A 14,730-nucleotide genomic window follows, 5' to 3' on the forward strand; every position below is an offset into this window, starting at 1 on the left:
TGTTGACCTTTCAGGAGCATCTCTCTCTCACCTCCACACAGCTCTTCATGCCCGCCGCCGCCGCGTAGTGGAGGCAGGTGCTGTGGTGGTTGTCGGTTGCGTTGACATTGGCCCTCTCATACTGGCCCCTGCCTAGCCTGGCCCCCGTCCAGCTCAGGATCATCTTGTGGGACACACACACACACAGTAAGACTCTGCCTCCTATGTTTTGCAGGTGATTTAAGGAGCGGGAGACCAAGCCCACCTGCAGGCTGTCGGCCCGTCGCTGCTCGTCCCTCTGGGGCCGGGCAAGGCGCGGGGAGAGCGCCCCCTCTGGCAGCAGCAGGATCTGCGGGCCCTGGCACAGCACGTGGAGGCAGGTCTCATTGTGCAGGTTGCGCTTGTTGGGGTTCCCCTCCTTGCTGAACAGGAAGGACCTAAGATATCAGGAAGGAAAGAAGCGCAAACGATTAGTGAACGGATTGAATGAGTGACAGCGCCGGGTCACTGGGTGGAGAGCACAGTTAGGCACTGTGGAGCAGTTTCAAAGTGATATGGGGGATATTGGAGGTCGGCTTAGTTCAGGAGGTACAGCGGGTTGACTGGTAACCGGAAGGTCACTGGTTCGATCCCCGGCTCCTCCTAGCTGAGTTATTTGGTGTCCCTGAGCAAGACGCCTCACCCTGACTGCTCCTGACAAGCTGGATGTCGCCCTGCGCGGTTGACTCCGCCGTCGGTGTATGAATGTGTGAATGAATCGTTGTAAGCCGCATCTTTGGATTAAAGCAAAATTCCCTAAATGTAAAAATTAGTGTTGAGCAGTTTTAGAGTGATGGGTGTTGTTCAAGCGAGGCACAAAAAAACAAAAGACCAGATGCAGAGATCAGAGGAGGCAGAGGGAATGCCAGAGGAAGACGCACAAGAGGGGAACGTTTCACGGAAACACTATTTTTAAGCAACTATGTGGCAGGTTAATTCCCCTTGCTTCCTTCTTCTCCCAATGTCCCAGAGATTAACCCTCCGAACCCCCCCCCCCCCCCCCCCCCACACAAACACACACCCTCTCCTCCCGTCAGTCCACCATGCTGGTACTGAAGGCAACGCACATCACAACCCTACACAACCCACACCTAACACACAGAAACACCAGCACCTAAACAACAAGCATACTACCTATCCTTCATACAGCGCACTGCATTCATAACATACACACACAAACACATACCCCCTCACACTCAAAGTAAACAAGTACTCCACACGTATCACCCGACCTGTGCGAAAAGTGACACCTATTTCTGTTTGGGAGATATGCCGAGCGAGGTTGGAGGTGTCTTCACGGGGTTGGCCTCTGCGCGTGAAATCAGTCACAATTTTTTGCCCTTGCACGTATGGATGTACACAACTCTACACAACCACACACACCAAGGGCATACACACAACATACAATACTGAACACCACTTAACATAAAACAGTACACAATGCAAGACCCCATACAACAAGATAGTATACACAACAGTACCTGTTACTGTTAGTAACAAGGTCCAGTTACTAAAAATTCCTTCCAAGAAAGGTCTGAACCTACCACGTCCTAATAGCCTTCTTTTGTCAAATACAATCAACACGGCATATTACCTTATCATTTCAGATGTACTTATTTTCAATTTCCAAATAGCTTACTTTTAACCATGAAAAACGAGTAAGACAAAGTAACGCATATTAACATTTCAAGTAAACAAAACAGGTACATTAGGCCTACAATTCAAGTAAACATAAAAAGTGCATAAGGCCTACATGTGAAGTAAGCACAACAGGAACACAAGGCCTACACTTCAAATAAACACAAAGTGCATTAGGCCTACATTTCAAGTAAGCAAAACAGGTACACCAGGCCTACATTTCAAATAAACACAAAAAAAGAGCATTAGGCCTTAATTTCAAGTAAGCAAAACAGTGTCTCAAGTGGTGTTAGACCCAACAGGTCCTCACATATCTCTTTCTTGTCTTGATAAAACAATCGCACATAAACCAAAAGCTGGGCATTAACCGTTACATCTGAAGACTCATCAATGGCTAAGGATGGGGCACTCTGAACAGCCGCATGAAGCTGTGACAGTGTGTCATCTGATAACATTTCGGATTTTCTGGTTGTCGTTGCAGCCCACATTGGGATTTGCTTTATTTTTTCACACAATTCATCCCTTTGTTTACCTTCAAGTAACGTCTCGGCAGCGGCGTTTTTATGTTGCCCCAAAATCCATCCAATCTTAAGTGAGCATTCATTTGCACGTTGCTGGCCTGTAAATGAGTGTGTGAAGACACGCGTAGACCTCTCATACTGAGCTCTCAGCTCGGATACTTTCCACGCTCTTACTTCTGACTTCTGGGGATACTTTTCCTCGAAGGATCTGTGTTTGGATTAGTAATGCCGCTTAATATTCCCGCTTTTTATCAGCGCCACTGTTTCAACACATAAAAGACACAACAAAGGTTTTGTACTGCCTTGCTTGAGAATGAACATGTATTGGTCAGTCCATTAATCTTTAAAATGTCTGTTTTAAGGGTCAAATTTCATTATTTTCGAGCAAGCCATTTTCTCATTCCAAATCGCTCCTCCGGTAAAGAAAAAAAATTATTGGCTATTTTTTGAGTGACGCCATTACGCACATGCCGTGACAGACGGAGGGGGGGGGGGGGGAGTTCGGTGAGTGCATGATCTTCGCTCTGTGAAGATCATTGCTTTTTGCTGTTTTTATGCTGTACTACAGACTATTCGGCATTTCGATTTGCATTTCAGTGAGAAATGATTTTACTAACATAATCATGCTTTGTATAGTGAAATCATAAAAAAAAAATATATATATTTATTATTCATTATTTTAAATTGGTCATGGGTCCGGATAGGACCGTCACTTGGTCCGGACCCGGACCGCGGTCCGCCGTTTGGAGATGCCTGCTCTAGTTCATCAATTCCCCTCACCTCCAGTGGACATGCGTTGCAGATAGACGACCAAAACATAAGCTTCACAAGTCCACCAGGCCAACAAGACCACATTAAGCAAGATGCTGAGCAGCCAACAGCGAGGGCAGCTGCTCCTGTGTAATCTGATCAGGATGCAGTTAGAAAGCCTGTGTGTGTGTGTGCCTGTGTGTGCCTGTGTGCGTGTGTGCCTGTGTGCGTGTGTGTGTGTGCCTGTGTGTGTGTGCCTGTGTGCGTGTGTGTGTGTGTGTGTGCCTGCGTGTGCCTGCGTGTGCGTGTGTGTGTGTGTGTGTGTGCTGATGTGCCTGGTGTGCTGAAGTTGGAACCAGCCACAGTGAGGGTTGTCCTCTTTGGGTTTACACTCAACGAAACTGAACTAAAAACGGGTCGCTTTATAAGAAATCATACTTCTTTTTTCGTTTTTCTCGATTGTATACTCACAAAAATGGAACTATGCACACAATTCTGAAAACTTGAAGCTCATGTTTCAACTACAAGACTCCAGACTGATAAACTCTAAGCACAATTCAAAAGTTTTTTTACACACACAAAATCTAATTTATATTTTGGCAAAACTCTAAGCATAAATCTTATCATTTAGCACACTTGGTTCACCTGGAAACACTGGCCTTCAAAACGCAACAAATAATTACCAATAAGTCAAACTCACTTCACACCTGTTCAAACTCAACTGGCAAAACACTTCAATCATGTGTCAGAGCATAAAGAGGCCTCAGGTGAGCACTGCTGTGTTGTAGGTGAGCTCCTTTGGCCTGATCAGGATCGGAGGTGGGATACATAGTGATTTATATGTAGATCTGTTTCAACTAATTTATATTCTTATTATATTCTTATCTTATTATTTTTGTTGGCCTACGAAAAGCTTTTTATGCAGTCAATTCAGCTGAGCATTTTACTGTATTACAGTAACAAAAAAATATTTGCTTTACTTTTTTGTACTTGTGCACTGATTTCATCATTTCATCCCCCGAAAGACAGTCTAAACAATTTCTTTCATTTGACTTATCAGTGCAATTACTGTACTGTAAGTTTTGATAAAATAGGTAACATTGGTATATTCTCAGAACAATGTTGCAACATCAACTATAGGTGTACAATATGACTCTGGGAAGCTGGGATTGTGAGTTTAAGCCCTGTAAACTCACGTCAGGTAGCCAATGTACAATCGGCAATCTTGCCCTCACACCTCTCCCTCCCTTTCCCTCACACAAGCCTGCTTTATTTCACTATAGTTAGGAAGGTTGCTGCCATAGCTGTTTTTAAACTAAGTTTATTTCACTAAGGTGCTGCTGTAAATGAACACAACTTTCAGCTGTTTGTTATTATTTTTAACTAACCAATAGTAATTGCCATTTATTTTTTAAATGTCAATGCACTTTGATCCCTGAATAACAGTTAAAGCTATTGAATACGTTTGCATGCATAGTATACTACACTTTCCATTGAACAATTACCACCGTGACCCATAAATTGACTCTTTCTATAATGTAATCAAATGCTCACACATTAGTTGCTTTCAGACAAAAGTGTAAAGGTTTGTTCACACCAAAAGACACATTTGTCTCCCGTTCGCGTTGTCGCCCAATTTTTGTCGCGCGACAAAACATAAAACTGTGCAACTGCGAAATGCAAGTTTTGTCTGGCGAATTTGCTGCGGTTCACCCCGGACTGCATTGCAGGGAACGGTTGGCCAGTTGAACGCTGATTGGCTGTTACGTTACATATGTCACTCAGTGGCCACGCTGTTGAACGCTGATTGGCTGTCATCACGCAAATGTCATGGCAAAGTTGAAATATTTCAACTCGAGCAAATTTGTCGCCCGATTCGCGTCTCTACGTTCACTTTGTATGGGATCGTGTCACCCCTTCGCGTTTGGTGTGAACGCACCTTAAGTCCTGATATTCTCCTGATGGGCTGTACACGTGAACATATCCTTGCACATGCGCCCTGAATAATACCCCTGAGGTAGTATTTTCTCCGTAGGAAATGTGAATTAATTAGAAAATGTTTTTTCTATTATTATTATTGACAACTGTTGAACATTATAGGGTCTCGTCCTCCCAAATCCTTTTCGTTCAATTAAACACAGAAATCAACAACATTTGTCCCAGTGTTTGTTATATGTGAAATTAAGCAAAAAATACGCCCTCTTTCTCCGGTAAAGCAGTCGTTCGGGATTCTTTCTTCATCGTTTCTTCTATTTGTCTCTAACTCATGCTCCAAACTTTCATCGATCGATTCTTCGGATTTTGTGAACACAACAGAATATATGATGCATAATTTTAGCAACATTTAAGATGATCGCGATGAGTTCTGCCTCCATTTTGTCTGTGGTCAAACCAAAACAATCTGCAATGACAGCGGCTGCACTTATCCCACCTCTTACAAACTAAGACCCTAAGTCAAATGCCGCCCCTTGCAAGCCCATCCCCCTAAACCTCCCGTTGATTCTAGTGATTAAACTGTGCATGTAAACGTACTGACAAGCAGTATGTTTACATGCACAGCTTAATCAGATTAAAGCCACAGTTTGATTACATTCCTCAATTGGACAACTGCAATTGTCCGATTATACATGGCTGTGAGAAAATCGATTCATTGGCCGAAGAATTTCATACCACGGTACGATAGGTGGCGCTGTATCCATTTCAACTAGTGGTAATAGAGCCACCGGCTGACCTCTTAACGTCACCAGCAAAAACAAACTCAGGCGGCATTCGAGAAAGATGTTTTCAGTAGACAACTGTCAGTTCATTTCGGGTCAATGTCATTTCTCAGACGCCCCATAGTTCCGACCTCTCGGTCATATGCGGTCTCCTCCGGCAGCGGCAGAGGAGCTCCTCCGGGAGTCTGCATACGGCAACAATTCCTTTCTGCTCCATGACGCTGTTCAATCTGGACTTCAGAGAGTCAAAGCCAAAGTTCCTTTCCCCCCAATTCCTTCTCCACCATGGCCGAGATAACCCCCACTACGAGTCTTTACTTGTTGTCGAAGTACCAGAGCAACACAGTCTCACTCCGAGAACGTCAAATACCGACTGTTGGCAAAGGCCCTTTAGCGTCGGTGACTGACGGGAAAGGTACCCTTTTTATTCGCTCGGTGACGGTAAAGGTACCCTTCGGCGTCTTCTGCATACGGAATGGGGGGTGCCTCACTACGTCTCTAATAGACGATGTGAGCATCTTTCCTATTGGATAGTTTTTTAGGATATTCTTCTGTGAAAATGGCGGACATACTTTTTATCCTGGGTGGAAAATATGATATTTTAGAATAGTTACACCATTAAAAGTGTTTATGTAAACATTTTTAGCGAGAAATGTGCATTTTACTTTCATAATCGTCGTTCGGCGAATGTGAAGGATGTTTGGTTTGATAGATATGACGAAGAATATTTCCTCGGGCGATAATGGCCGGCGTACAGGCATCCCGGGCTCACGAAAATAGGTGACACTGTCACGTTATTTAATCTATTGAAACGTGATCAGGTACACGTATTTTCTAAATGTTCGTGTCAAAAAGCACATTTTTCAAACTCATGCATATCAATTGGAAGTATTTGTCGTGATTTGTCACTAAGCACGACTTCCATCTAAGGTTCTGTCCGGGAGCTTTCTCCCTATTGTCCCTTAAGGAGCTCCGTACAGAACATTTATTGTTAAAAATTGTCTGTGATAACTAAGAATATGACAGCTTTTCCAGTCTCACCAATATGCGCACAGATCGCACGGTTTGACACTTTCAAGATGCGTGCAGTAGCCTACATACGCCAAATGACCATTTCGTGTGCATACGATACGCAAAACCCAGCATTAACTACTGTGGAGGGCGGATACGTCCATTTCGCGTGCATATGTGCATATGATACGAAAAACCCAGCATTAACTGAATGGGAGATGCAATATTTTAGGACAGATTCACCATTTAACGTGTTTCTAATGACATTTCTAGCGAGAAATGTACTTTTCCCTTGAATAATCCTCAGTCAGTGAACGTGTATGATCTTTATTAATCTTTATTATCTGAATGGGAAATGCAGCTCACGTGTTTCCTGCTTTTGTGTTATTAAACCGTTACTTTATGTAACTTTTAATGATATCATCTTGTTAGAAACACGTACGTTTTCGTGAACACTGGATTACGTCGCATTTCAACATAAAATAGCGTGTTATACACACACACACACACACACACACACACACACACACACACACACACACACACACACACACACACACACACTGCATTTCGCTGCCAAATAAATAAATACTAAGGCAGAATAAAGAATAAATTAATTCATTATCATTCAACTTCAACATGCGTTATTACAGTATAGTGGTGGAGGGATGACGTGTGTTGGCCAACCCGGAAGTGAGCGTCGCCCTGGGTTCCCTTGACAAAAAGCCAACGGGTTTTTCCATTTGATTTTGGATTATTGCAGAAAAATTAGCATTTTTGAAGCACCTCCTCAAAAACTGAAAATAAATAAAAATAACTGTGCTCCAAAGAAAGAAATGTAAACCAATGCATTCCGAATGGGAGTGTTTCTCCGATTTTTCCATGCTACACAGAACGAAATGTAAACCCATGCAAATAAAGACTTCATTGGTCATAATCATTTAAATATCATTAATCTCCTGAGGGTGGTATTCTATTTTTTTCAACGGGGCTGAATCCAGTCACTTGACCGTCATGGTTGCTATGGTGGTTGCTATCCACCAGCCCCTCTAATCCTTACATGGCTCTAAAAACCACGCGGCAAATGAGCTGCCGTAATTTGTGTTGTTTTTGTCGTAAACTAGTGTCCGATGGTTAAAAAATAGACGGATATTCCAAGGTATCCTTAAAAGGCAGCTTGGATGTTTTTATTTTCTGCAGTTTAGACTTCTTCTATAACCTATTTTTGAAAGCAAAACACCAAGCTCATTGATTTAACGAGGCAGGGTTATTTGAAACAATTTATTAAATAAATATTTATGAGAGGTCATTCCTTCTCCTGAGTTTTCTTCCTATTTATGTCTAGTGTACAACCCTACTGTCCACAAGCATCACCCCCCCCCCTCCCCATATGGATTTGGAGAATTGTTGCCACGTCCCAGTGGTGGAGGTATCATATATATGAAAGAGGGCATTCAATTATACTACAATGATCAATTAGGAGGCCGAAGCCCTAAAGGAAGTGATGCAATAGGTGACTGGGTCGACGACATTTAAGTAAGCTTTACTTTGAGGTCTCTTATATATCAAAGGGGGTCTCAAAGGACGCATACGCTTCAACCTGTGGCTCCGGTCCTACAGGAAATGACTCAGCAAGTGCTCCATCTCGTTGCACCTGCACCCAGCGGCTCGCTTGCAAGATTTTGGCCTGAAGTTATTCCCAGACCTACACCGTAGCCATCCAACCTGCATATCTGAGAATCAGGCCTCTCTTTAATAATGACAAAATGTATGAGAGAAATACACATTAACTTTTGACTCATAAGCGGCGTGGTGCCGGCTCCTTTTGACCTTTTGACCCCAGACTTCTGGGGGAATAGCTGAATCAATTCATTAGTCAATCAAAAGCATGTAAAGAGGGAGAACAAGGTGTCCTTCAACATCTACGCTTCCAGGCGATTGCAACGGTGCCACACATGAGCATATTCGAACATGTTTAATGGTAGTAATTAGCTGTCGAAATTGGAGGCCTTAATCAATAATGAGCAGCTATTGATTTGCTTCCCGATAGAAATTTGTGACAAATGACATGTTATTTAGCCTCTACACGTTGAGTTGAGTCCAATGACACCAAGCATGACACTCTAGAAAATGGTAACATGTATTTTACATGGTACACCTAGGTCTAGGACATGATCTCGGTGTAGCAAGAGGGCGAGCTTGATCTCATTGGACTCAGCTTAACGTGTAGATGCTAAATAACATGTAATTTGTCAAAAATCTCCATCGGGAAGCAAATCTATAGCTGGTCATTATTGATAAAGGCCTCCAAAATCGACAGCTAATTACTACCCCGAAACATATTCAAATATGATCATGTGTGGCACTGTTGCAATCGCCTCGAAACGTAGATGTCAAAGGACACCTTGTTTACCCCGTTACGTAACCGGGAAGATATTTTCATACTTCTAATGAATTGATTCATATTTTAAGGTTCTCGGAGTGAGACTTTAAGCGGCTGCAGCAGAAGTGTTGAGACGAAAGATGATATCAAGACATTTATAGAATATTCACATTCACATTATGATTCTTCGTCATAACATCCGACCAAACATCCTTTACAGTCACCAAGCGAGGATTATGAAAGTCCAGGCCCCCCCTTCCGGCACTCAAGGTCCGACTGGGCCAAGTTTAGGGCAGGAAGGGCCCCCCATTCCGGCCCTCGGGGTCCGACCGGGCCAAGTTTCGGTGCGGGGATCCCAGTTAGGCCTTAGAATAAGGTATTCAAATTTCAGGGCGGTAGGACCTTCCTATCTCAAAAACTGTTTTTCCACCACATTCTGAACCATTAGGTCTTGCAGGTAACACATCTGAGGGGCTTTGTCCTTTAGGCCGAAGCCCTAAAGGAAGTGATGCAATAGGTGACTGGGTCAACAACATTTAAGTATGCTTTACTTTGAGGTCTCTTATATATATCAAAGGGGGTCTCAAAGGACGCATACGCTTCAACCTGTGGCTCCAGCCCTACAGGAAATGACTCAGCAAGTGCTCCATCTCGTTGCACCTGCACCCAGCGGCTCGCTTGCAAGATTTTGGCCTGAAGTTCTTCCCAGACCTACACCCTAGCCATCCAACACGCATATCTTAGAATCAGGCTTCTCTTTAATAGAAAAAGCTTAAAAAGCTATTAGAGAAATACACATTCACTTTTTGTTATCTCATAAGCGGCGTGGTGCCGGCTCCTTTTGACCTTTTGACCCCAGACTTCAAAAACGTGGCCACAGGCCAGCTGTGACTACACACCTTAAGCCACAAATGTACACCTCCATCCCACAAAAAATGGGGACTAGAAACTAACCTCTGTCTTATGTACATTTACCGTACTGTGGGAGGTCACGCCCCTTTTCCGGCCTTTTCGAGATAGCTAGGGATGCTAAAATGTTTACACACATTTCCCGGGGCCCCGAGAACGACATATCCGAGATTTGGAGTTCTAGCCCTTAGAGAAAAAAAGTTTTCCCAAATGGACTGTAATTTGGACAAAGCCCCTCAGATGTGTTACCTGCAAGACCTAATGGTTCAGAATGTGGTGGAAAAACAGTTTTTGAGATAGGAAGGTCCTACCGCCCTGAAATTTGAATACCTTATTCTAAGGCCTAACTGGGATCCCCGCACCGAAACTTGGCCCGGTCGGACCCCGAGGGCCGGAATGGGGGGCCCTTCCTGCCCTAAACTTGGCCCAGTCGGACCTTGAGTGCCGGAAGGGGGGGCCTGGACTTTCATAATCCTCGCTTGGTGACTGTAAAGGATGTTTGGTCGGATGTTATGACGAAGAATCATAATGTGAATGTGAATATTCTATAAATGTCTTGATATCATCTTTCGTCTCAACACTTCTGCTGCAGCCGCTTAAAGTCTCACTCCGAGAACCTTAAAATATGAATCAATTCATTAGAAGTATGAAAATATCTTCCCGGTTACGTAACGGGGCAAACAAGGTGTCCTTTGACATCTACGTTTCGAGGCGATTGCAACAGTGCCACACATGATCATATTTGAATATGTTTCGGGGTAGTAATTAGCTGTCGATTTTGGAGGCCTTTATCAATAATGACCAGCTATAGATTTGCTTCCCGATGGAGATTTTTGACAAATTACATGTTATTTAGCATCTACACGTTAAGCTGAGTCCAATGAGATCAAGCTCGCCCTCTTGCTACACCGAGATCATGTCCTAGACCTAGGTGTACCATGTAAAATACATGTTACCATTTTCTAGAGTGTCATGCTTGGTGTCATTGGACTCAACTCAACGTGTAGAGGCTAAATAACATGTCATTTGTCACAAATTTCTATCGGGAAGCAAATCAATAGCTGCTCATTATTGATTAAGGCCTCCAATTTCGACAGCTAATTACTACCATTAAACATGTTCGAATATGCTCATGTGTGGCACCGTTGCAATCGCCTGGAAGCGTAGATGTTGAAGGACACCTTGTTCTCCCTCTTTACATGCTTTTGATTGACTAATGAATTGATTCAGCTATTCCCCCAGAAGTCTGGGGTCAAAAGGTCAAAAGGAGCCGGCACCACGCCGCTTATGAGTCAAAAGTTAATGTGTATTTCTCTCATACATTTTGTCATTATTAAAGAGAGGCCTGATTCTCAGATATGCAGGTTGGATGGCTACGGTGTAGGTCTGGGAATAACTTCAGGCCAAAATCTTGCAAGCGAGCCGCTGGGTGCAGGTGCAACGAGATGGAGCACTTGCTGAGTCATTTCCTGTAGGACCGGAGCCACAGGTTGAAGCGTATGCGTCCTTTGAGACCCCCTTTGATATATAAGAGACCTCAAAGTAAAGCTTACTTAAATGTCGTCGACCCAGTCACCTATTGCATCACTTCCTTTAGGGCTTCGGCCTCCTAATTGATCATTGTAGTATAATTGAATGCCCTCTTTCATATATATGATACCTCCACCACTGGGACGTGGCAACAATTCTCCAAATCCATATGGGGAGGGGGGGGGTGATGCTTATGGACAGTAGGGTTGTACACTAGACATAAATAGGAAGAAAACTCAGGAGAAGGAATGACCTCTCATAAATATTTATTTAATAAATTGTTTCAAATAACCCTGCCTCGTTAAATCAATGAGCTTGGTGTTTTGCTTTCAAAAATAGGTTATAGAAGAAGTCTAAACTGCAGAAAATAAAAACATCCAAGCTGCCTTTTAAGGATACCTTGGAATATCCGTCTATTTTTTAACCATCGGACACTAGTTTACGACAAAAACAACACAAATTACGGCAGCTCATTTGCCGCGTGGTTTTTAGAGCCATGTAAGGATTAGAGGGGCTGGTGGATAGCAACCACCATAGCAACCATGACGGTCAAGTGACTGGATTCAGCCCCGTTGAAAAAAATAGAATACCACCCTCAGGAGATTAATGATATTTAAATGATTATGACCATGAAGACTTTATTTGCATGGGTTTACATTTCGTTCTGTGTAGCATGGAAAAATCGGAGAAACACTCCCATTCGGAATGCATTGGTTTACATTTCTTTCTTTGGAGCACAGTTATTTTTATTTATTTTCAGTTTTTGAGGAGGTGCTTCAAAAATGCTAATTTTTCTGCAATAATCCAAAATCAAATGGAAAAACCCGTTGGCTTTTTGTCAAGGGAACCCAGGGCGACGCTCACTTCCGGGTTGGCCAACACACGTCATCCCTCCACCACTATACTGTAATAACGCATGTTGAAGTTGAATGATAATGAATTAATTTATTCTTTATTCTGCCTTAGTATTTATTTATTTGGCAGCGAAATGCAGTGTGTGTGTGTGTGTGTGTGTGTGTGTGTGTGTGTGTGTGTGTGTGTGTGTGTGTGTGTGTGTATAACACGCTATTTTATGTTGAAATGCGACGTAATCCAGTGTTCACGAAAACGTACGTGTTTCTAACAAGATGATATCATTAAAAGTTACATAAAGTAACGGTTTAATAACACAAAAGCAGGAAACACGTGAGCTGCATTTCCCATTCAGATAATAAAGATTAATAAAGATCATACACGTTCACTGACTGAGGATTATTCAAGGGAAAAGTACATTTCTCGCTAGAAATGTCATTAGAAACACGTTAAATGGTGAATCTGTCCTAAAATATTGCATCTCCCATTCAGTTAATGCTGGGTTTTTCGTATCATATGCACATATGCACGCGAAATGGACGTATCCGCCCTCCACAGTAGTTAATGCTGGGTTTTGCGTATCGTATGCACACGAAATGGTCATTTGGCGTATGTAGGCTACTGCACGCATCTTGAAAGTGTCAAACCGTGCGATCTGTGCGCATATTGGTGAGACTGGAAAAGCTGTCATATTCTTAGTTATCACAGACAATTTTTAACAATAAATGTTCTGTACGGAGCTCCTTAAGGGACAATAGGGAGAAAGCTCCCGGACAGAACCTTAGATGGAAGTCGTGCTTAGTGACAAATCACGACAAATACTTCCAATTGATATGCATGAGTTTGAAAAATGTGCTTTTTGACACGAACATTTAGAAAATACGTGTACCTGATCACGTTTTTAATAGATTAAATAACGTGACAGTGTCACCTATTTTCGTGAGCCCGGGATGCCTGTACGCCGGCCATTATCGCCCGATGAAATATTCTTCGTCATATCTATCAAACCAAACATCCTTCACATTCGCCGAACGACGATTATGAAAGTAAAATGCACATTTCTCGCTAAAAATGTTTACATAAACACTTTTAATGGTGTAACTATTCTAAAATATCATATTTTCCACCCAGGATAAAAAGTATGTCCGCCATTTTCACAGAAGAATATCCTAAAAAACTATCCAATAGGAAAGATGCTCACATCGTCTATTAGAGACGTAGTGAGGCACCCCCCATTCCGTATGCAGAAGACGCCGAAGGGTACCTTTACCGTCACCGAGCGAATAAAAAGGGTACCTTTCCCGTCAGTCACCGACGCTAAAGGGCCTTTGCCAACAGTCGGTATTTGACGTTCTCGGAGTGAGACTGTGTTGACCAGAGAGTGGGAGAACCCGACGCAGACTTTAAAATTCATAATATCAGAGAATATCCAAGTCAGTACGGCCGCGGCACAATGAAAGAAATAAAGATCGTAAACACATCGGAAGAAAAATACATTTATTTTGACATGTGCCCGAAGTTACTACTTTAAACCATGTTGATGAACAACATTGAGAAAAACATGTACTTTTAATTCAGCCCTGGTTGAAATCGAAGTGTTACACCTTTCCTGCTGTCGGCTCCCAGACCGTAGTCGAGAAGCACAGGGGAGACGTTCCCTCCAGGACCGATGTTCTCCCGGTGGCAACACCCTTCACTTTGACTAGCAGTGGGTCGGCTTATAGGTCAGAATATGGTCGGAATGAAACGGCCACCAATTCTTGACAGACTGGGTACTTCATTCGTAGTTCCACTAACTTTACAGTAAGAGTTTGCACAGATACAACCGGACTCGTTCATTCACTACACTGACACACGGTAACGCTCCTCGCTCGTCCACTGACTCGCTCACACACACACTGCCGTTCTCGCACACACAAATACGCTTCTTATAGGGCAGGGGTCAGCAACCTTTTTAACATGCAGTGCCAGTTTGACATTTCCTCGTTAATGAGTGTGCCTTAAAGAGCCCATGCCATTAAAATCACATTTTTCCTGTTGTTTGTTAAATAACATAGGTCTGAATAAGTTTGTGAGCTGTGGTAAGTTTGAAATCTATGCAGTTTGTCTGCTGAATGCAATAGGCAATGAAAGGAAAAAGGCAGAAGAAATGAGCCGATCTGGATAAGGTGACACTGTGACGTAGCGTTGTCAAACTATTATTCATGGCCCTGCCCACTTGGTTGGTTCGTAACCACCCACAAGAATTCTGAAGGAGTCGTGATTGAGCTAGTGCTAAATGCTAATACGTGTATGGTAGTTGCTTAGTTCGTAGTAACAGGCTAGTTACAGAATTTTGAATGCAATGGCAGAACGACATCGAAGTACATGAACTGCGACATGCTGCCTGCCGCCGGTTGCC

The 14,730-nt window shown here is 43.1% G+C and overlaps 1 protein-coding gene across 1 annotated transcript in view; it reads right to left on the reverse strand.

The window, feature by feature from the left end:
• The window catches only part of LOC130375453 (ankyrin repeat and IBR domain-containing protein 1-like), a 55,390-nt gene that overhangs the window by 20,334 nt on the left and 20,326 nt on the right, over positions 1-14,730 (reverse strand). The window contains 2 exon segments of the mRNA XM_056582380.1: positions 32-163; positions 245-416. Of these exon segments, the coding sequence (XP_056438355.1) occupies positions 32-163; positions 245-416 (304 nt within the window).

This window comes from Gadus chalcogrammus, chromosome 22, assembly GCF_026213295.1.
Source record: "Gadus chalcogrammus isolate NIFS_2021 chromosome 22, NIFS_Gcha_1.0, whole genome shotgun sequence".
NCBI lineage: Eukaryota > Metazoa > Chordata > Actinopteri > Gadiformes > Gadidae > Gadus > Gadus chalcogrammus.